Source organism: Anomaloglossus baeobatrachus, chromosome 2 (genome assembly GCF_048569485.1).
Source record: "Anomaloglossus baeobatrachus isolate aAnoBae1 chromosome 2, aAnoBae1.hap1, whole genome shotgun sequence".
NCBI classification, from domain to species: Eukaryota; Metazoa; Chordata; class Amphibia; order Anura; family Aromobatidae; genus Anomaloglossus; species Anomaloglossus baeobatrachus.
This window is the reverse complement of record NC_134354.1, coordinates 367,275,573-367,300,443: the sequence shown is the minus strand read 5'-3', so window position 1 is coordinate 367,300,443 and position 24,871 is coordinate 367,275,573. Positions and strand designations below refer to the sequence as shown.

The following is a 24,871-nucleotide window of genomic DNA, read 5'->3' as shown; positions in this document are numbered from 1 at the left end:
GGTCTTTCCCTATGTAAGTACATGACAGCGAACCGTCAGTCAATTGAAGGGGAGTGGGAAGAAGCTAGCCAGGGTTGTCATGTCTCTTCAGCATGTACCTGGAGAGGCAAAAAGGGCGGAGCGCAGACCACACTATCGCGCCAGCATTGTGGCCTCACTCCTGGCCGGCTGATCATCATGCCTCCATATTGCTCTGTGTGGCGCACGCGCCCATGTGATGTTGCACAGCGCTGATTGCACCCTGCTTTGCTGCTACACAGGTGCGTGTGTTCACCTAGTTTATTTATGTATATATATACTCCTCCGTTGGGTATCTGTTTTACTTTCCCTGATGAAGCCGCCCTTGCGGCGATACGCGTCGGGCCGTCCACTTTGAGCGGTCACTCTTGCCTTGCCCCACCTCAGGCCATGTGCATTTGACCTCCTTCATTTCCCTCTGGTGACCCCCCTGCCACCATCTATTTGCCCTGCTTCTCATGCCATATTTTGGTATTGACCGCACCATCATGCAGCCCTTGGAGCTTTCTGTTTTCCATCTCCGGCTCACATAGGTTTGCACCCCTTGGCTGAATGTTTATGCCCTCTTATTTTGGGCTTATATATACTTTTGCGCCACAGTGATTGTGTTTTTACCATCTTGTTGTACATATGCTCTGGTGCCATTTCGCTATTGTGATATCACGTTTACTCACTGGTTTTTCCAGGGCATCTATGTCCGCTGTGACTGCATGTACATCAACCATTTATAGCCACCAATATACTTGGCTCCTTGCTGGCTTCATGATACAGGTTTTATGCGCTTTATTAACGCAGGTTGGTTATGCTATAATATCACCAGAGGATTCTCATGATATATGATATTTGATACTGCACAATTTAGTGTATTTTATACTATTCATGCTGTTTGATTTTTTCCTCATACACATATTGGTACTTTGGAGTGATATTTTTGGGCTTGGCTCCGCCAAATGGATGTTTCTTGTCTCCATGTTTGTTTTTAATGTTTTTAACATGTCATTGCTATGTACCCAATAAAGGTGTTCTTTGTTCATTGTATTCACCCAGTGTGCCACTGATTTTGTGTGCAGGATCTGTCCCCTTTTTTTTTCACTCTTCAGCATGTACCTGACCACAACGTCCCTTTAAAAAGTCGCCATCAGGCTAAAACTGCACAGCACTGGGATAGGGCATTTAAAAAAAAAAAAGTCTTGAAGGGAATCTGTCACCAGGTTATCGACACCTATTCAGATGACAACAGCATAATGTGGAGACAGAGATCCTGATGCCATCACTGTATCACTTACTAGGGCTGCTCAGTGCGGTTTTGATAAAACCACTGTCTAATCAGCAGGAGATCATTAGAGGCCAGGAAGTCAGGCATATTCATGAGCTCTGTAGTATCCCGCCACACCACTGATCGACAGCTTTTTGTGTATAATGGGCGGCATTATCGAGCTCTATATTCACATAACTGCAGCAGAGAATACCTTGTTTTTTATCAAAATGACAGCAAACAGCTCAGGACGTGACATCACTGAAATCAGGGTCTCTGTCTCTACATTGTGCTGCTCTAAGATGGGGTAGCAAAAAGCTGTTGACAGATTCCCTTTAAAGAGGACCTGTGATCAGGATTTTACACCCCAAACTATTGACATATGTACAGGTGCTGTAACGCTGATTTAATAGTTACCTTTCGTGTAGAAATCCATTTTCGTGTTGGAGAAAAATCCATGGCTGATGTTCAATGTTAATGAATTCCAAGTGCGGCGAATGAGCACTACGCTTACAGGTCTCCTGATCCCCTGCCTGACACGTCACACATGTTTCAGTGACCTGTCAGACATGAGGTGGGCAGCTGGAGGGGTAAATGCAGATAAGCAAGAGAGCTTTAAGTGCAGTGCCCAACAAACTGTATATGTAACTCATTTTCAACTATGGATTCCTTTAGCAAAACAGATTTCTAATGGAGAAGTAAGGATTTTATTTGCATTAAAGCACCTTTTCATATGGGTTCGGTGTATAAAATAAAAAAATAAATATTGAGCTGAGACAGACGGGGGAAAGAGACAGACTGGGGAAAGAGACAGACGGGGGAAAGAGACAGACGGGGGAAAGAGACAGACGGGGGAAAGAGACAGACGGGGGAAAGAGACAGACGGGGGAAAGAGACAGACGGGGGAAAGAGACAGACGGGGGAAAGAGACAGACGGGGGAAAGAGACAGACGGGGGAAAGAGACAGACGGGGGAAAGAGACAGACGGGGGAAAGAGACAGACGGGGCACATTACTTGGCCAATTTAGTTAAACCTGTGTGGAATATCTGTGGTGTTGAAATATATGTTGTGAAATGCTTCTAGATTAGTTTTTGCCTTTTAATAATTACATTTCTATTTGTTTTGTGGTTTTTGTGTGCAGAATACATTTTTGTTAATACATTCTATTTTGTTAACAGCAGTTATTAACCTGGGCAAAGCCGGGTAGTACAGCTAGTAAAGACTATAGTTAATAATAAACATTTTCATTACACTTACCAATACTGCGATGCGTCCTGCGGACGCTGTTTCGCCAGACGCTTCTGCTACCGATCATTAACTTCCGGTGGCATTCACTGCACTGCTAGTCACTCGGCAGTCTTCGGCTTTTTCGACAATGTTCGCAGTGACGTCAGGGCTCACCCGAGTCCATGGTTTAGCCATGGACTCTATTGAATTTTGACTGTCAGTGTCAGTCTGTTTCTTGGTCTGTATAGCCGCTTGTCTGTACAGAGCAATGAAACAGAGCTGACATTTCTTTCCCTGGTTCTCACTCTGCATAGAGGCTTGTTTGTACAGTGCAGTGAAGCAGAGCTGACATTTCTCTCACGTGATTACGTCGGACTAAGGATTTTTTTTTTTTTATAATAAAGATGGACTCTCTAACTTTATTTTATTTCTAATAAAAAAAATTATTCTAAGTGTTGTTTTTATTTTATGGTTTACTACAGATTCATGGTGGCCATGTCTAATTTGGCATGACACCATGAATTTTGGGCTTAGTATCAGCTGAGAATACAAAGCGGGCATTAACCCCTTTATTACCCAGCGTGCCAGGGGCCGCTGGACGAGTCGGGTAAAGCGCCTGGAAATGGCGCTAAGAAACAATGCGCCATTTCCAGGGGTGGCTAGGGTATTTAGCATGGGGGGCCCAGAACGCTTGGGCCTTACCACGCTGAGAATCTCAGCCCCCAGCTGCCTGGTTTCACCCGACTGGCGATCAAAATATGGTGGGATCTCACACATTTTTTTAAATTATTTTTTTAAATAATTTGAAAGAAAAAAAATGAATGGGCTTCCCTGTATTTTGATCGCCAGCCAAGGTAAAGCCAGGCAGATGGGGTGGCAGCCCATAGCCGTCCGCTTTATCTGTGCTGAAAATCAAAAATACCGCAGAGAGCTACGTCATTTTTTTAGTTATTTATTTTTACACTCCTATATGTTTGAGTAACCCAACAGCCAATCACAGATGCTGTCATGCAGAATGGGCATCTGTGATTGGCTGTTTGAGTAACCTGGAATCTGTCCATACATTGTAGATGGAGGAGATGGAGAAAAAGTGCTCCCTCCCTCTTCTCTGCAGTGGTGACCTGATCACATCACAGTCGCATGACCCTCGCAGAAGAGGGTCATTAGCATATCGCTTCCAATGCTCTTGCATCGGAAGCTGTACGGAAGTGGAACCGTACCCCGACAGTGATAGTCAAAGTTCAATCGAGTCCAACCTTGACGTTACCACGAACACAGCCAAAAAAACCTGAAGACTGCAGAGTGACGAGCAGTGGAGTGAATGGAAGTTAATGATCGGACCCGGAAGCAGAAGCGGCCGGAAGATAGCGAGTCTGTAGAACGCGTTGCTGAACGGGTTAGTATAATCATAATGTTTTTTTAATAATGCGCATTTTTACAGCCCCTGGACCCGAACTGTTACACTGGTTTCCCAGGAAAACTCGTGCTCAGGACCGTGTGCATGAACACAATGTGTTCAGTACGGACCCCGAACTTTACAGTTCGGGTTCGCCCATCACTAGTCATAATAAAAGAATCCTGACAATTGTATGACCGCAAACAATATGTGGAATATACCTCCACAAAGCTCAATAGGAGACAACAAACCCTTTGATCTATAGTTTTATTATAATGCAAGCTGGAAAACAGAAGACCTATATGTACAGGAATCCCTAGGTCAAGAAGAAGAGACATAAATCCATAAAGAGTAAGACAAATGGCTCAGCAATACTTACAAGTCACACCTTGAATGAAACTGTAAATAGTTCATGCATTAGCGAGTGAGGAATGTATAAAACCAAAAGGGAAAGTATATACAAAATCCAGCCCTATAGTATTCACATGTGTAGAGATCATAACAAAACATGTATAAAGGTATGTGCGCACTAGGCGTTTTTTTCACGCTGCGTTTTTATGCGCGTTTTTGTCTAAAAAACGCACCCGCGGCTAAAAAACGCGGCAAAAACGCATGCGTTTTGCCGCGATTTGGTGCGTTTTTTGCTGCGTTTTTGCTCACTGCGTTTTTAATCAGTGCACAATGCCATTAAAGATTGTTGATGAAAAAAAAAAAAAAAAAAAGGTCTGATGTCATTTCCTTCAAAATGTTCATTGTATGCAGGAGAGCAGACAGCTGCAGAACTAGTGTATGCAGGAGAGCAGACAGCAGCTGCAGAACTACAAGTCTCAGCATCCTCCATTCACTAGTGTATGCAGGAGAGCAGACAGCAGCTGCAGAACTACAAGTCTCAGCATCCTCCATTCACTAGTGTATGCAGGAGAGCAGACAGCAGCTGCAGAACTACAAGTCTAAGCATCCTCCATTCACTAGTGTATGCAGGAGAGCAGACGGCAGCTGCAGAACTACAAGTCTCAGCATCCTCCATTCACTAGTGTATGCAGGAGAGCAGACAGCAGCTGCAGAACTACAAGGCTCAGCATCCTCCATTCACTAGTGTATGCAGGAGAGCAGACAGCAGCTGCAGAACTACAAGTCTCAGCATCCTCCATCCAGGACTGTATGCAGTTTTTTGTCCAAAAAGAAAAAAAAAATGACATGGGCTTCGCCATATTTTTGTATGCTAGCCGGGTACAGCAGGCAGGTACGGGCTGCCCCCAACCCCCAGCTGCCTATTTGTACCCGGCTGGGAACCAAAAATATAGAGAAGCCCTTTTTTTTAATTATTTCATGAAATAATTAAAAAAAAAAAAAATGACGTGGGCTTCGCCTAATTTTTGAGTCCAGCCGGGTACAACTAGGCAGCTGGGGATTGGAATCCACAGTGCAGGGTGCCCATGCTTTCTGGGCACCCCCACTGCGAATTGCAGTCCGCAGCCACCCCAGAAAATGGCGCTTTCATAGAAGCGCCATCTTCTGGCGCTGTATCCAACTCTTCCAGCTGCCCTGAAGCCGGGTGGCTAGCCGGGTAATAATGGAGTTAGGGCTAGCTGTATATTATCAGCTAGCCCTAAGCCCGAAATTCATGGTGTCACGCCAATATTAGACATGGCCACCATGAATTTCTAGTAATGATAAAAAAAAAAAACACAACACACAGAAAAATATTTTTATTAGAAATAAAACACAACACAATTAGTGACTCCATCTTTATTGAAATAAACCCCCCTCCGCAGTAATCCTGGGTCAGGGTCCCGCGCCGTCCAATCCGGATCCAATATCATCTGATCGGTTTGCTGGAAGGCAAAGCGATCAGATGATGTGTCAGGATCAAGTGCCTGAATCACATCACACATCAGCTGATTGTATAAAAGCCGATTATACAATCAGCTGATGCATCAGTAGAAAAAAAAAAAAAAAAAAACAATACTCACTTATGTGCTGTGCTGATTACCGGCAGCTCCTGGAGCGATCGATTGGACAGGAGTCTGATCCCGTCCGATCGCTGCAGCAGCTGCCGGTAATCAGCTGATGAAGTCCCCTGACGGCAGGATCAGCTGATAGCCGGCCAGGCGCGAAAAAGCCGGCGAGACTACGATCAGCTGATGCGTCAGGTGACTGCATCAGGTGATCAGCGCCAGGTCCTGCAAGCAAGGTCCTGCCCCGGGCACACAGCCAGAGCGGCGGGACCGGGAGGAGATGGGAGCGGGCATGGCACCGGGAGACAGGTGAGTATATATGACATTTTTTTTTTTTCTACTGTTCACTTTGATTTTCGCCGCTGCCTCCACCTCCCGCCCAGACATGGCGCCGCACGGAGCTGACATGCACAGGACGGGAGGTGGACGCAGCGGTGACGGTACCGGGAGGATTCACGCTTCTGTGTTTACCAACAGAAGGAATCCTCTTCCTGTACACGTCACTGTAGTACCCACCCCTTGCGTTTATAGCTGCGTTTTTAGTCATAGAAACGCGGCTATATGCATTTTTCATTGCGTTTTTAACATCTCATTGAATTCAATGGGTGAAAAACGCAGTGAAAAACGCAGAAATAATTGACATGCTGCGTTTTTGTGGTCACCACAAAAACGCAGCTAAAAAAAAACGCTGTGTGCGGACAGCACTTATGAAAACCCATTGACATTGCTGGGGAAGCAATGTCACTGCGTTTTCAGCACAAAAACGCGGTAAAAAACGCCGCTAAAAACGCGGCAACAACGCCTAGTGCGCACAAGGCCTAAGGGTATGTTCACACGCAGCTTTTTTTTTTTCTTTTTTTTTAACCACAAAGATGCAGCGTTTTTGTCCCAAATAACGCGGCAAAAATGCACAAAAAAATGCAATGCAATTTTTACGCGTTTTGCCCAATGGGTTTAGGTCAAATGTATTGACTGGAAGGGCTCAAAAACGCTGGGAAAAAAAATGCAAAAAGAATTGACATGCTGCATCTTGAAAACCGCAGCCAACAAAAGATGCCCAGTGTGGACAGCAAAATAGAAATCTCAGACTTTGCTGGGAAAAAAAAAAATGCATGCATGTAGGTGCATCTTTGTAGCCTCAAAAAAGCACCAATAATGCAGCAAAAGATGCCCTGTGTGAACTTGGCCTAAGTCAAACCCTGTGAGATGGACGTTTTATAGTTTTTGTGAATTCCAATTAATATGTGTTATATAAACGCATTGCATCATGAGCAACATTGTTCAGTGGAAATCATGTCACCAAATGGGTATTCTAAGAATTGACTGTTGTCCCCTACTCTTAGGAAATAGGGTAACTTAGTGGTCACTGGGGGTTCGCCTGCTGGGATCCAAAGAACAGGGGCTATGTAGAGCCCCATCCAGAATAGTGCTCTTGACTTCTGCTCATTCACCGTCTATGGGAGGGCAGGAATTACGGTAGTCTACTGCTGTGCTCCACTTTCTCTAGATTTCCTATAGACAATGAACAGAGAGAAGGTCCAGCATGCACCATTTTCTTCTAAATATACTGAGGACCAGCAATGTTTTCTCCAACTTTTCTAGAGTGAAAAATGACATAGTAAATCATTGTTCTAAGCAAAAAAATAAATAAATCTGGCACCTGCCTCCCGTTTCTTCTATAGATCACTGATTATTCAGTGACCTGCCTCCTCCTTTAAATTCTGCACCTCCACCACTGCCATTATTGCAGTGAGCCTTGAGCGCGCAGTGTGAGCTTAGAGGCAGTCTGCAAGTCTTCAATAAAATGGCACTAGATGTGGCGCATGCGCAGATGGAGATTTCAGCACAATGGCCTCTTCTTTAAGCCGAAATCTCGATCTGCGCATGCGCAGCATATTAAGATTTTGCCTAAAATACCGTAAGAGGTCATTAAGCTGAAATTTTGATCTGCACATGAGCCATTTTCTTGAAGACCTGGAAACTGTCCGCAGAATCACACTGGGCATGTGCTGCCCACCGTAATCATGGCAGAGGTGCAGAATTTCAAAAAGGAGGCAGGTCACTGAATAATCTGTGGCTGTGTACAATAAGGAGGAGGCAGGCGGAGAAGAAGACGACCCTACCCCGCCCCAGATACATGGATGACTTCATCATGAAAACTTTAGAGGAGGATTATTCAGCAACCAAAAGCTCAAATTTCCTCACTGCAGGTATCAATTTAAATCAGCATCACAGCCCCATTATGGCCATCTATTTACTTTATAGTGCTAAAGGTACCGTCACACAACGAGATCGCTAGCGACATCGCTGCTGAGTCACCGTTTGGTGACGCAGTAGCGATCCCGTTAGCGATCTTGTTATGTGTGACACCTACCAGCGATCAGGCCCCTGCTGTGAGATCTCTAGTCGTTGCAGAATGGTCCAGGCCATTTTCTTCAAAGGCGATGTCCTGCTGGGCAGGACACATCGCTGTGTTTGACACTGTGTGCCAGGGTCACAGTGACTGCTGAGATCGTTATACAGGTCGCTACTGCGACCTGTATTGTTTCTGCATCGCTGATAAGATCTGACTGTGTGACATCTCACCTGCGACCTCCCAGCGACTTACCAGCGATCCCCATCAGGTCACATCGTTTTCGGGATCGCTGGTAAGTCGTTGTGTGTGACTGGGCCTTTAATCCTGCAGATAGGCTCTCTTTATGGTATGTCCAAACAATGGGCATCATGAATGAGACAAGATTCTATTTGTGGCTTTTTTTCTTTTCACTTACTGGGTTAGTAATGGGAGTCACTGACAATTTTGGTTTATTTTCATTTATTTAATCATAAAAGCTGTCCAATAAGCTCCTCAGGGTGAACTTTTATTACATGTTGGGGGTTGTGCAATTATATGCCTATATGTCTGTCTATTTATATTATCTACTTCCATAGCATTCATTGGTATCCAAAAATGCAGATGAAAAAAAAGAAAAGAAAAAAAAAAAAAAAGTGCCCACGATCAGGACTTGCAGTGTTCTGGACGCAGCGGGTCCTGACCTGCGGGGCCGCGCGTCTCCTCCGCAGGAGAACGCAGTAGACTGCAGCTGCTCGAACCCATGATCAGGGCTCAGTGCGTTGTGGTCTCTCGCTTGTGTTCTCCCTACGGAGGACGCATGCAAATCCACAGCAAACAATTGACATTCTGCGTTCTGGAAAGCCACACTGCAGGTCAGTGTGTGCTGCAGAAAAAACAACCACAGTGGGCACGGGATTTCTAGAAATCCATCCACTGTGCTTGTACTGTATGACGTAGCATTTTGGACACAGCTGAAGCACGATGAATCCAAAACGCAGCAAACACTGACCGTGGGCACACAGCCTTAGGCTAACTGCCCATAATGAGCTTTTGATGCTTCAAATTTTGTTGCGTCAAAAACATAGGCGTCTTACATTGTCAGCAAAGAGGATGGGATTTATAAATCTCTCATATCCGCTGTGTTCTTTCGTTTTTCAAATCTGCAAAATGTCAATTTCTCTTATGGGTGCGCTGAGTGTTAATTGCAGATTTTCCCCATAGAATAACATATACAGAATATGTGCATCTATACATAAACAAAGTTTTGTCAAAGTCAAGTATTATAAAAAAAAAAAACAGAGCAGCTTAAATATGACATATCAAAAAGACATCAACCGCAATAAGAAAAAAAAAAAGTCACAAGTAACTTAAAGGGGTTTTTTCCTTTAAGAACAGAGAGGGATTTAAGAAAAAAGCTGCCAAAAAGGTCCCAGGAGTTGCCTGGCGGCTGCACTGAAGCATGAGAACCCTGCATAGCCTCACTCAGGTCTGGTCAGTGCTAGAGGTGAGCGGACCCGTAGAAGTCAGCTTCTGCTGATCCAGCTGAACTTTAAAATTTGGTTTGGGACCCAGAATGATCTCAACTTCATTTGAAGTGACTGAAACACTGCAAACGGCTCGCACTGGGCTCAGCACCGAGCGTACCCGAGCACAGCGATGCGCGAGCGAGTGGTTTCATCTCATAAAGCATCCGAACTCCGTTTTCTTGGAAAAATCTTCGTTCGTACTGAACCTCAGATAGCTCATCTCTAGTCAGCAACTAAACACACAGCGAGTTTTATTTTTACTGGTCTCCCCAAAAGTTAAGAAATGTTAATATATTTGTACCCCAAAATGAGAAACATTTATATGTTTTGAATTACAATAGGCTCAAGGTAAAAAATGCTAGCGAGCTAATGGTAGCAGTTCTCCAAGACATACAATACCACTTTCTCATCAGCAGGGGTCTAACTGCAGTACCCCTGTAAAGCCATTGCTTCTCAGACTTAGTGGGCTTCTGAGAATTCAAACGCCCAGTCCTAGGGATTTTCCATTACTTTCTATGATATTAACAACCATTTAAATAAATAGAAACATTAAAATAATACTTCCCACCACCTTCTATCGGAGCTCTGATTATTTACCTTACCTAAAGTAAGCCAAGAAAAGACAAAACCCTGTGTAATCAAATACGGCCCTTTATATTTACTTAAAGGGGCTGTCCACTAGTCAGACAACCCCTTCTCTCAGTGTTTGCCCCCAATTAAAATAGCTACACATTCTCCCCATCGGTACCGTTCCAGTAGTGTTGGCACTCGTTCTCCCGGGGTTCACGAGATGTTATAGCATGTGAGCCCCTCGCCGAATCAGCGCTGGCTTCACCCTCCAGCTGCGCCTGTCCGCTCACTTTCCCTTGATGTTTGATACGTCTAAAGGCTGGTAGATTGCAGCCAGTGCTGATTGCTAACATGCAAGCCCTGCACCCAAAGTCAGGTGAGCCCCGGTAGGGCAAGTGAAGACACCACTGGACCCACATCGATGGTGAGAATAAGGGTCTTTTCACACCACGATTGTCCTCCGTTCAGTCGTCCCATTAAAACTTACTTAAGTCCAAACCCTCGCAAAACAGGATACAGATGCATGCACCGATGGAGTCATCGTGTGTTCTGTCATGCACCAGTTTTGGACGTGTATGCCTACTGAAGTCGGACACCCAGAATGTAGTAAACTGCTTCTGGGTGTCCGCCTCCAATATGTATATAAGCCTGAAAATGGTACATGACACATGGTGAATCCATCTGCACCATTATAATCAATGGCCCCATTAGTACATAAAAAGTCATCGTCACGTTTTGAGGTGGGTTTGGACGCAAGCACTGAGAAGACCACAGACGAGAGGACAAAACGCAGTGTGAAAGGGACTCGAGTGTTTTTATTTTAACGGGTGCAAGAACTCTAAAAAGTGGCTGTCCGAGTAGTGGACAATCCCTTGAAGACAGCTGGATCACATTCTTAACATTAATCCTCATTCCTTGGTTTTAGAACGCATCATTCTAAAACCTGTCCGCAAAAACCAAACATTAGGGCCCCTTAATTTTTGCCAGGTAGATTGACATTGAACACGAAGGTCTGATGTTCGGTAGCTAACAATTCTGTTTCTCTGAAGTGGATTGGCCTGTAAGTCTCGTGACAGTAATTTTAGTTTCAAATATCTGCATTTCATGGTCCACATATGAAATACTATTATGAGACCAACCACAGATTTCCTAAACTAACTACTTTACATATTGCCTATGAGGCTATTTGTGCCAATAAGGAGGTCAGTCCAGAAATTGCAGTTCATACATTGACCATAAAGCCAAATGAAGACCACAGCCTCCTCAATCAAAGTGTGTTTTGTACAGCTCAATTGCTCTGGTAATAGGCATATGTAAAATGAACTGTGGCAGAAAAAGCACTAGTGCTATTTGGGGAAAGTGGAGTGGACAACCAGGTCCTGATGAACACTTTAGAATGCGTTAAGAGCAACTATTGCATGTTAAAGAAAAAAGTTATTGAATAGGTAAAATTACAAAGTGGTTCTGAATAACAAGCACTTTACTAAAAACCCTCCCCATTCTTAAGATGAGTGATTGATGAATCTATAGTTTGCAGTTTGTTGTCAAGGTTACAGGCCTCCTCTGCAGTCTATGTGAGGGGCCAGGTTCTATAGCAAACAGAACGCGTGCACTTGCAAGCCCTTGGCTGTACAGCTTTCAAAGGCTGCTCTACAGCTGGTCAGATGACTGAATCCACTCAGCTTAGCGCCCCTGATAGCAGCATTCAGGAGCTCACTGTCCAGGCCACTGGCAATCATGTCAAGAGGCAAATGTCAACATCAGGAAGCCGAGAAACGGGAGTCCCACAATCTAACCACACCTATTTTATCTTACAGTTCTAATATCTAGAAACAACTACAGCAGTTATTCATTTCCTGAACAGTATATGCCTATATACTATTACTTACTGGTATTGTGTGGTGTTAGTATATACACTGCTCAACATTAAAATTGCAACATCATGAATGGAAAGTTGTGGAATTATGAAAAGAAAAAAAAAAAAATACAAAAATCACAGGATTGATAGACATGTAAATGTTATGTAAATTATGAAAATAATGGAAACAACATTTTCAAAGCCTTAATTAAAGTATGAGTGCCATGCACAGAAATACACGCATTTACATCCCTTGACATGATATAAGTGAGTTTATTTATGCTTGTTTGAAGAATTTTCACACAAATCATCAAGATCCACTGCCAGCAGCTCCTTTTGCAACTGCCAGTCACCCAATGACGTTTCATATGTGCTCAATCGGAGACAAGTCCGGAGATGCTGCAGGTGATGGTAGCACATTTAGGCCACGCAGGCTGCTCACAGTAGCACAAGAAACATGCAGCCTGACATTGTGTTAAAAAACGTAGCCAAATTACTGGTTCCACTGCCAAACTAATCTAATGCTGAACTGTTAAGGGTACTTTACATACTGCGACATCGCTAGCGATCTCGTTAGCAATGTGAAATTCTAGATCGCAAGTGCGATCTTTTGAGGTCGCACATAGGTCATTTTACGCATGTGCGATCTCAAAAGATCGCACTTGCGATCTAGAGTTTCACATCGCTAACGAGATAGTTAGCGATGTTGCAGCATGTAAAGTACCCTTTAGTGTATGTGAAATAAAGTTTAGAGGAGTTTGGCTACCATATATTATGCCATCCCACGTGGTAATCCTATCAGTAGGATTTTTGTGACCTCTTTAAGGACTCTTTATGATGTGCCTGCTTGGTCTTCAGATGGAGACCATAGGCTGGAAACACGTTTAGCCAAAAAAAATCGCCAAATATTCCCAATATAAACATTTATTTATTATATTAAAAATTCCACACCACAGTGTAAATAAACAAGTGATCTCTAGATCATGTACATATAAAATGTTCCAGAAGACAATAAAATGTAAAAAGTTGACAAGGTTCACAGACCATTTAGAGCACAGGACTTAACTTAGGCTGGAAATATATCTTTGTTCAGCACCAGAAATTTATTGGAGCATATCAGTCCATAAGGTCCAGGCATATATATGCTGTTGCTCTTTCTGAAGTCCTTTTAAATGAACCGTCCACTTAGATGTCATACAGATATTCTTTCTCAATTCCTCCGCCTCGACGCGTTTCCCCACACGGCAAGTGTGGTTCATCAGGAGGCTATGAGTTTAAATACATTTAATCAGCATCAAAATATATAGGGATACACAGTTTTAAAGACATTATCACAATAGCATGAAGAAAATAGTAAATAGAGAACCAATAATACATTTAGTACTTGCCAATTGGCAATTGGCAAGTACTAAATGTATTATTGGTTCTCTATTTCTCTATTTACTATTTTCTTCATGCTATTGTGATAATGTCTTTAAAACTGTGTATCCCTATATATTTTGATGCTGATTAAATGTATTTAAACTCATAGCCTCCTGATGAACCACACTTGCCGTGTGGGGAAACGCGTCGAGGCGGAGGAATTGAGAAAGAATATCTGTATGACATCTAAGTGGACGGTTCATTTAAAAGGACTTCAGAAAGAGCAACAGCATATATATGCCTGGACCTTATGGACTGATATGCTCCAATAAATTTCTGGTGCTGAACAAAGATATATTTCCAGCCTAAGTTAAGTCCTGTGCTCTAAATGGTCTGTGAACCTTGTCAACTTTTTACATTTTATTGTCTTCTGGAACATTTTATATGTACATGATCTAGAGATCACTTGTTTATTTACACTGTGGTGTGGAATTTTTAATATAATAAATAAATGTTTATATTGGGAATATTTGGCGATTTTTTGTATAATCTGTAATATTCCCTGGACGTTTTGATCCATAAGATTATATGGAAACACGTTTAGGCCACAAAGTAATATAAGCAGAATGTGGCCTGTCATGGTCCTGAAAAATGGCTTCTGGGACACTTTGGAGAATTGTATGTACCACTGGTCCCACCAACAAATCAAATTAACACGGATGTTAGCTAACGAACATTATGCACAAAATCCCAGGACAAGGTCTGATATCACATTCCCTTTTCTTGAGTGCAATGATAGCTGGAGACTACATGGGCAACGCCATTAACAAGTCTTCATGAGAGAATGTGAAAGTGTACCAGGAACAGTTTTTCGAAATAATACTATGCCGCATGTTGCTGATGCTACTGTGAGCACCCATCATGACCTAAAATGTTCAATCATGGCCAACAGTATCTCCAGACTTCTCCTCCAGTGGGCAGCAATTTCAAGGGAACTGCCAGCAGCAGATCTTGATGATTTGTGTAAAAAAAAAAAAAAAAAAAAAAAGAGTGCAGTCAGCATGGTAGATGATTCTTCAGACAACCCAAACCTCAGTGTGACAAGGTGGGTAATTGAGGGAATTTCTGCTCATACTCAAGTCTAGAGCTGCCTAATTGGTGTTGTAATTTTGATGTTAAAAAAGTGTGGCTAGATATTGTTTCTCTTGCTCCGAACCCATGTCTTTACCATCTATTATATATACATTCAGACTAAACTGCTAGAATATGAACACAGGAAAACTGCCTGCTATATGAGCCAATAAAATAATAATTTGCTTAGTTTACCAAATTTTCCAGGCTTTCCACCGTGCACACCTTATGAATTTTACTTCTCCCACCTTGTGATACAGGCATTTGGCCTGAACCCAACATCCCTAGAGAGGTTTGCGTCAACACTGTTCACTTGGTAGAAGGCTAGATATGCCAGGCACCAATTACCTAATTATCCCTCAACATACATACATGACATTTATTCTCAGTACCATACATGTGGCCTCTATTACATTAACAGTGACTCTAAATATATATTAGATTTATATAGCACAATATGGACTATAAGTTCTAGCATTCTCCAACACTTTGGGACACGTGTCTGTAAGATGGTCTTTGGGATTTTAGCTTTCATTTTACTACAGTTACACAAATTCTCAAAAGCTGAAATGTGGGGCTTTCTGTAAGACCATTTTGTTACCAGATAGCTTTAAGAAATTAGGTTTTCTGGTTTAAAAATTCAGTCCTTGCAATTAGGTACTGACCACTTCTGTCAGAGAACGCAACTGCAGGGGGGATGGGGTGCTAACATAAGGACTGTCAATCCAAGCTGCTCTATGGACAGAATATGGCTCCTTCTCTTGTGGTATAGAATAGTGCATGCAAGAGCTGCAGGTAGACAATCGCTGGCCTGTCCAATGCTTTCCCTATAGCTTGATTCTGCAATATCACTGGCTGTACAGGTATTTTCATGGATTACGTTTCACTGATATACGGTAATCAGTCATAACCAAGAAGCTTTCACCAATGGAGCACATTTCAGAAATCATTTTGCTAATGCATAATGTTGTATTTGCTCCAAGCATAGGAAACTTTTCTTATTACGTGAGGTGGACTTAAAAGGGAATGTCTCCACTTTGACCTTTTTAAACGGGACATACTAAAAAGAATGATGAAAAGGAATAAATAAAAAGAATGAGGATAATAACTTATTAGGTGTATATTATGTAGATGTATAAAAGGTTTCTTGGGCAAGTTAGACATGGAATGAACATTATATATGAGCATTAGAGGTGTGGAATGATCATGAAATATCTATAGATAATAGGAGAATGAACGCATATGGCATATAACCAGGTGTATATTATGTTACCTGAGCATTAGAGGTGTGGAATGATCATGAAATATCTGTAGATAATAGGAGAATGAACGCATATGGCATATAACCAGGTGTATATTATGTTACCTGAGCATTAGAGGTGTGGAATGATCATGAAATATCTGTAGATAATAGGAGAATGAATGCATATGGCATATAACCAGGTGTATATTATGTTACCTGAGCATTAGAGGTGTGGAATGATCATGAAATATCTGTAGATAATAGGAGAATGAATGCATATGGCATATAACCAGGTGTATATTATGTTACCTGAGCATTAGAGGTGTGGAATGATCATGAAATATCTGTAGATAATAGGAGAATGAATGCATATGGCATATAACCAGGTGTATATTATGTTACCTGAGCATTAGAGGTGTGGAATGATCATGAAATATCTGTAGATAATAGGAAAATGAATGCATATGCCATATAACCAGGTGTATATTATGTTACCTGAGCATTATTGGTGTGGAATGATCATGAAATATCTATAGATAATAGGAGAATGAACATATGGCATATAACCAGGTGTATATTACATTACCTGAGCATTATAGGTGTGGAATGATCATGAAATATCTGTAGATAATAGGAAAATTAATGCATATGCCATATAACCAGGTGTATATTATGTTACCTGAACATTATAGGTGTGAAATGATCATGAAATATCTGTAGATTACAGGAAAATGGATGCATATGCCATATAACCAGGTCTATCTATATCTATAATATATATATATGCCATATGCGTTCATTTTCTATTATCTACAGATATTTCATGATCATTCCACACCTATAATGCTCAGGTAACGTAATATACACCTGGTTACATGGGATATGCGTTCATTCTATTATAATCTACATATATAATGTTCATTCCATGTGCAACTTGCCCAAGAAACCTTTTATACATCTACATAATATACACCTAACAAGTTATTATCCTCATTCTTTTTATTTATTCCTTTTCATCATTCTTTTTAGTATGTCCCTTTTTAAACAGTTAATATGGGCATACAGATTATAGAATGCTGAAAAAAGCCAAACCTTTAGGTCTCATATGAGAAGCCTCGATGTGGAGAAATCATCTTTTATCACTTTATGTAAATGAGCTGTTCCAGGCTATGGGGCGGATACTGCCTGGAAGATAACTCCGCCTCCAGAGATTATCATCAATAAAAGGGCGTGATGCCCGCTCTCACCGAAGAGCTGTGTGTGATTAGAAGGGCTCTTTTCCATCTGCGATTTGTATGTGAAAGTGTAATCCGATAGAAAAAAAAAATAAAACCCGGAGGATTGCACTCGCACAAGTGTTAATCAATGAGCCAGTTTCCTCTTTCCTGTTATTTCTCCACACGAATCGTGCTCTCAGTGCAATCGCAGCATGCTGTATTTTGCAGCGAATCTCAGCTCACACCCCCCAATATCGCACTGCACTCGCATGTTACGTAACTGCAGTGCGATATACGCAGACACAGGCCGTGGAGGGGATGGGGAGAAAGTGCTGCCCCCCATCTTCTCCGCTCCTGTGATGCAATAACAAGATCACATCACAGTCGCATGACCCTCGGCTGACGCCTGCAGCAGAGGGCCACTAGCATATCACTTCCAATGCTCCCGCATCAGAAGCTATGCACAAGTGGAAAAGAGCCCTGACTTCTGCAGGTTCCTCTCAGCTTCAGCCTCCAGTTTGCAGGCAGACAGTGCTGCAACATTGTTGCAATGAAGCAAAGCTTAGGGAGCTGCAAAAAAATGTGTTTGAAAGAAGACAAATTCTCCAGTTCAGCCACCAAGGCTGCTTTCACACATCGTTTTTTTGCAGTGCGGCACAATACGGCGCTTTGCAGAAAAAACGCAATCTTTTTTTTGCCGCCGGTTGCGTTTTTTTTCGCATAGACTTGCATTAGCGCCGTATTGTGCCGCATGGCCTTGCGCTGCGTCCGTTTTTTGCCGGATATTCATATTTAGCCCATGCGGCGGCCGGATGGAACGTTGCCTGGCACGTTTTTTTTGTGCGGCGAAAAAAAAACGCATTGCGGCGCAATTTACAAGCAAGTCTATGGATGCCGGATGCGGCGTCCTGCGTCAAAAACCGCATCCGGCCGCCGGATGGATTTTTTTGCACTGCACATGCTCAGTATCAACCCGAATCCGTCAAAAATACGGACGGGCCGCATGGAAAAACGTATGCAACAGATCCGTTTTTTTCACCGCATCCGTTGCATAGGTTTTTGATCCGGATTGAGCCGCACTGCAAAAACCGGATGTGTGAAAGCAGCCTGACTTGTCTCATACTGGTAACGTCCTTTTTATTTAGAATAATCTCTGGAAGCAGAGTTATCTTCCAGGCAGCATCCATCCCATAGCCTAGAAGAGCTCATTTACATAGAGGGATAAAAGAGGATTTTTCCGCAACAAAGGCATCTGATATGAGACATAAAGGTAAGACTATTGTCAGCATTCTATAACCAGTGTGCCCACATTAAAGGGAACCCGTCAGGTGCAATATGCACCCAGAACCACGAGCAGTTCTGGGTGCATATTGCTATTCTCTGCCTAACCGCCCCTGTATCTAGTACAGCATACAAAGAAATCTTTAGAAAAAGTACTTCTAATGATCCTTTATGATATGCTAATGAAGTCAGCGACTAGTCGCAGGGGCGTTAGTTCCCGTGCTCATTCTGCCCTCTTAATATGTTAGCATGCCCACAAGGGTGTGCTAACAAGCTATTCAATGCCCACTGCCCAGCGTCTTCGGCAATTATGCACGTACCTGCATAGCATATCATAAAGGATCTTTAGAAATACTTTTTCTAAAGATCTCTTTATCTATTCTAGTATATACAGGGACGGTTAGGCAGGGATTAGCAGTATGCACCCAGAACTGCTTGGGGTTCTAGGTGCATATTGCACCTGACAGGTTCCCTTTAACAGTGTAAAAAGGTCAAATTGGTGACAGATTCCCTTTAAAATCCAAGCAGACAACCCAACAGGCTTCACTGATCAAAGGTTTCCTGATTGCCGGCTATTACTTGTAGGGAGTATCGCTACATGAGACCCAGTGTATTCTGCTCGGATCACATCCAGGTCGGTGCTTTTCTTCATAGCTAGGATGAAATTTTAATGTGAACCCAAATAATCTCATTTGAGATATTACAGTCCCGAGACAGATGAGACTACAGCACAACACAATTATTGAAAAACCCACCACAGAAAGACAGACCCTCTAACTCAGAAGTCAATATGAAGACACCAGCCCCTGGCTGCACCCCACCATGTGATGAGGGTGGGGGTCCTGACCAGTACCAACCTGATGCCATAGGTCACCATTATTGGACATCAGTGCCCTCCAGCACCGGCCCCTTTTACACCCCACCATGTGATGAGGGTGGTGGTCCTGATGCCATAGGTTAAATCATCATTACTGGACATCAGTGCCCTTCAGCTCCGGCCCTTGGCTGCGCTCCACCATGTGATGAGGGTGGTGGTCCTGATGCCATAGGTTAAATCACCATTACTGGACATCAGTGCCCTTCAGCTCCGGCCCTTGGCTGCGCTCCACCATGTGATGAGGGTGGTGGTCCTGATGCCATAGGTTAAATCACCATTACTGGACATCAGTGCCCTTCAGCTCCGGCCCTTGGCTGCGCTCCACCATGTGATGAGGGTGGTGGTCCTGATGCCATAGGTTAAATCACCATTACTGGACATCAGTGCCCTTCAGCTCCGGCCCTTGGCTGCGCTCCACCATGTGATGAGGGTGGTGGTCCTGATGCCATAGGTTAAATCATCATTACTGGACATCAGTGCCCTTCAGCTCCGGCCCTTGGCTGCGCTCCACCATGTGATGAGGGTGGTGGTCCTGATGCCATAGGTTAAATCATCATTACTGGACATCAGTGCCCTTCAGCTCCGGCCCTTGGCTGCGCTCCACCATGTGATGAGGGTGGTGGTCCTGATGCCATAGGTTAAATCACCATTACTGGACATCAGTGCCCTTCAGCTCCGGCCCTTGGCTGCGCTCCACCATGTGATGAGGGTGGTGGTCCTGATGCCATAGGTTAAATCACCATTACTGGACATCAGTGCCCTTCAGCTCCGGCCCTTGGCTGCGCTCCACCATGTGATGAGGGTGGTGGTCCTGATGCCATAGCTTAGATCACCATTACTGGACATCAGTGCCCTCAAGGTCTGGCCCTTGGCTGCGCTCCACCATGTGATGAGGGTGGTGGTCCTGATGCCATAGCTTAGATCACCATTACTGGACATCAGTGCCCTCAAGGTCCGGCCCTTGGCTGCGCTCCACCATGTGATGAGGGTGGTGGTCCTCACCAGCACCAACCTGATGCTATAGATCACCATTACTGGACATCAGTGCCCTCCAGCTCCGGCCCCCGGCTGAGCTCCACCATTAGATAAGAGTGGTGGTCCTCACCACCTGATGCTATCCTCCCTCATCTGCCAGGACTGACAAACTTCAGAGAAGAGCTGCAGGCTGCGAGTTCCCACCTGTGCCATGAACATCCCGAGGACCACTCACATCCCCTGTGATGCCATTGTTTACCCCACCCCCTCCTCTTGGCATCACATTGCTCATTTGCATTTCTTTAGGGGCTTCATGAACGTTCCTTGCAGACTCTCCTCCCTCCTCCTTTACACTGCAGCACTCCCGCTGCCTCTCCACGGGGTAGTGATTGCTCACCTGGTGTAGAAGGTCCAGCTTCCATCCCATCCACCCAGCTTGCTCTCAGCCCTTCTGTACAAGGTTGCCTGGTCCCTAGCTGCTCCTCTGCAGCTGCTGCCTCTATTGCCTAAGCCTCCAGCATGCCCACGCAAGCGCAGCTGAGCCCCCGCCGAGCAACCAATCACTGCGCGCAGGCATTTCTTTTTTTACCGCAATGAACTTTATTTAGAAGCACACGCGCGTACAAAGGCTTGGATTTCTATTTTCTGATAGCTCTTCCCTGCCGAGGAGCCGAGCAAAACTGCGCAGACGCGTTTTATGTTGCTATTGGAAACCAACAAGTCTCCAGTGGAAGATTTCTTTAGAAAAATAATTGTAATTAATGACTCAATAACTAGTGATTAAAGGTTAATTATTACTAAGAGCAACACGAAGTATGGGCGACCACCGAGCAATGATACGGAGTCACCACAAATCCATATGGTATCCAGGCCTTCTGCTTTTGACTGCAAATCCTGATACAAACAGTGACCACGATGAGGCTATGTTCACACTGGGAGTTTCTGCTGCGTATTATAGCGGAGATTTGCCTTGGTTTCTTGCAAATCCATGCTAATAAAACGCTGCTTTTTACAGTCCCAGCAAAGTCTATGAGATTCCTGAAATCACACACACACACACACACACACACACACACACACACACACACACACACACACACACACACACACACACACACACACACACACGTCAGGACTTTTTCCTGACGGTTTTGTGAACCACCTCCGGCAAAGTCTGCGGCGCGTAGCACAGTGCGCCGCGGCAAATTTTGCCCACACCTCTAGCCACACCCATTTGTCAGTAAGGGTCATTCAGCAGACGCCCCGGACTGTTCATTCATTGTCATAGCAGCCAGAATTTTCTTATATTTATATAAGCATCACTTCATACATGTTGCTTATTTGTGTCTGTACGGCCATGTTCACACGTTGCATAAATCAGGTGTTTTTTGTTTCTGCCGCTGTCTGCACCAAACTACACAATCCATATTTGCTGCATTTTTTATGCCTTTTCTCCATTATTTAATGTGTTTTTGGTTTAGATGTGAATCCGCGTTTTTAAGGCTGTGTGTCCACGGTAGAATGTACCTGCGGATTTTTCTGCATGAAAATCCGCGACTTTCGCGGCAAATCCGCACCTTATTTTTGCCGCGGATTTGCCGCGGATTACCGCGGATTTTGATGCGGATTTTTTTTTTTTTCCCCATTCTATACCCAAAATCCGCACCAAAATCCGCAACAATAATTGACATGCTGCAGATTTTTCCAGATCAAAATCCGCGGCAAATCCGCCGCGGAAAAATCCGCAGCATGGACACAGCATTTCCAAAATGCCATTGAAATGGTTTGGAAGTGCCGCTGCTGCAGATTTTCGGAAAATCCGCGGTAAATCCGCGGCAAATCCGCGGCAAAATCCGCGGTAAATCCGCAGCGTGGGCACATAGCCTAAGTGTTGTTGTTCTACACAGCAGCTTTTTCCTGTGTTTTTTTAAAGGGAAGGTGTCGTCCAAAAAAAAAAAATTTCAACAACTGAAAAAAAATGTAAAGTATTAATGTTTTAATGTTTTGTTTAAATATTATTATTTGTTTTTAATTGAGCAAAATATTTAAAAAAATTAAAACGTTTGATATTTTCCACTCTTAGACACTAGGGGGAGCAGCTGCTGAAATCCTGCTGTAGAATTATCTCACATTACAACAGCAGTAAAGTGGGCAGAATCTGCTCTCCTGTGTGTGATCTCACCTCCCCCCAATCTGGATGTTTCCAAAAGGATAAGGGAAGATGAAGTGTAGGGACACAGTGCGGAGCCATTTTGTTGGTGACTACAAATGTCTAAAGTGTCACCAAGGAGAGCTGCATAGTGCTCCCCACATAGCACTCTGCACGCCCTGGTCCAGCAATGCTCTGCCGCTTGCACACCTACCCACAATGTTCTGCCACATGCACGCCTGCAATGCTCTGCCACACGCACGCACACACACAATGCTCTGCCACATGCACGCCTGCAATTCTCTGCCACACGCACGCCCACAATGCTCTGAATGCATGCACGCCCGCAATGGTCTTCCAAACGCACGCACACCCGCACGCAAAGTTCTGCATGCACGCACGCCCGCACGCAATGATCTGCATGCACACATGCCCATATGCAATGCTCTGCATGCACGCCCGCACGCAATGCTCTGCATGTACGCACACAATGCTCTGCATGCACGCACACGCCCGTACTCAATGCTCTGCATGCCCGCCCGCAGTGGCTGCGGCAAGGAGAGCGGGGGGGAGGGTACCAGCGGCATGGGGGCAAGAGCGGGGGGGTTCATTGGGGACGGTAGAAGCGGCGCGGGGGGTGTCATTGGAGACGGTAGCAGCGGCAGCGGGGGAGGGATGCCGGTACTCACACAAGCCGAACCGATGAGAGGGGGAGAGTGCAGCATACGCTGTGAGCTGCACAAAGATGACGACGATCTCCTCCCTCGGCTGTGATCTGAGCAGCCCAGGGGGAGCGTCCAGTTCACAGTAGAGAGCTGTCCTGTATTAAGTATAGGGTCGCAGTCCGACTATCACAGTGAATACACAGAGGGCTGCCATAAAAGGAGGTGAGTAACTGTCATTACACAGAGCAAATCCAACATGGTGCTTCCCCAGCAATCCCCAGTGCTTCCGTAAAACTAGAATTAAATAAAAACTAAATAAACAGTGAGTTTAATTTTGTATTAAAAATACTTGATTTCATAATCACTATTTTTAATACAAAAATAAAAAACGCGGCACCTTACCGTTAAGCTCCACATAAAAACCTCTAGAGAGAAAAAAGCACCAAAATCGCAGTTCAGCGGCATATTTCATGGAATCACAACCACTTTGCTTGGACAATTAAACACAGCAGAATTTATGTTAAAAAAAACAGCAGAAAAAATGCAACATTTACACTACATGTGAACATGGACTAATTGTCTAAGCAAAGTGGATGTGACGTCATGATCTGTGCAGTTTTGGTGGTTTTTTTACTTTATAGGCTTCAGGATTCACATCTGCAACAAACATGTATCAAATAAGGGGGACAATGCATAAAAAATACCGCAAACACGCAATAATCAGAGAAGATTGTTATTGTGCACGTGGTGCAGACACCTGCAGAAAAAAACACAGCATTTACGCTACGTGTGAACACGGCCTAAACAGAACATTTTTATTAAATTTTTTCAGGGTATTAATAAATAAAAATAATAAATAGTGCCATTTTTTTATGCCGTTTACCGATCCCCATAAATAATCTGATCGCTGTGTTGTTCGGGTCATTACGATTACAGGGACACCAAATATGTCCATGTTATTTGCTGATTTGTGATGTTTATTATTTTATAAAAAAATGATATATCTATATATCATCTATCATGTATGTATCTATCTATTATCTATCATGTATCTATTTATCTATGTATCTATCTATCCCTCTATTTATCTCTCTCTATCCATGTATCCATCTATCAATCATGTATCATCTATCTATCATGTATCCATCTATCTATCATGTATCCATCTATCTATCCATCTATTCATGTATCTATCTATCTATCTATATATCATCTATCTATCATGTATGTATCTATTATCTATCATGTATCTATTTATCTATGTATCTATCCCTCTATTTATCTCTCTCTATCCATCCATGTATCCATCTGTCTATCTATCACTATCTATTAGTTATCTATCTATCTATCTATCATGTATGTATCTATTATCTATCATGTGTCTATCTATCCCTCTATCTATCTATCTATCATGTATCTATTTATCTATCTATTATCTCTCATGTATCTATTTATCTGTGTATCTATCTATCCATTATCTATCTATCTATCAAATCAAATCAAATAAGCTATATTGGCAGGACCAAATACAAATTAGTTTTGCCACAGCAAGTGTATAGGTCTATCTATCTATTTATCTATCCATGTATCTATCTATCTATCTATTTATCTATCCATGTATCTATCTATCTATCTATCCAACTATCTATCTATCTATGTATCAAATCAAATCAAATAAGCTTTATTGGCAGGACCAAATACAAATTAGTTTTGCCAAAGCAAGTGTATCTATCCATGTATCTATCTATCTATCTCTATCCATCTATTCATGTATCTATCTATCTATCCATGTATCTATCTATGTATCATGTATCTATTTTCTATCTA

At 43.3% G+C, this 24,871-nt stretch overlaps 1 protein-coding gene across 1 annotated transcript in view; it reads right to left on the bottom strand.

The window, feature by feature from the left end:
- Nucleotides 1–20,726, bottom strand: part of LOC142291475 (protein argonaute-1) — a 168,991-nt gene extending 148,265 nt beyond the window's left edge. Inside the window, exon 1 of the mRNA XM_075336029.1 lies at nt 20,628–20,726. Coding sequence (XP_075192144.1) covers nt 20,628–20,652 — 25 coding nt within the window. The 5' untranslated portion in view covers nt 20,653–20,726. The remainder of the gene's footprint in view (nt 1–20,627) is intronic.
- Between the last annotated feature and the right edge of the window lie 4,145 nt (nt 20,727–24,871).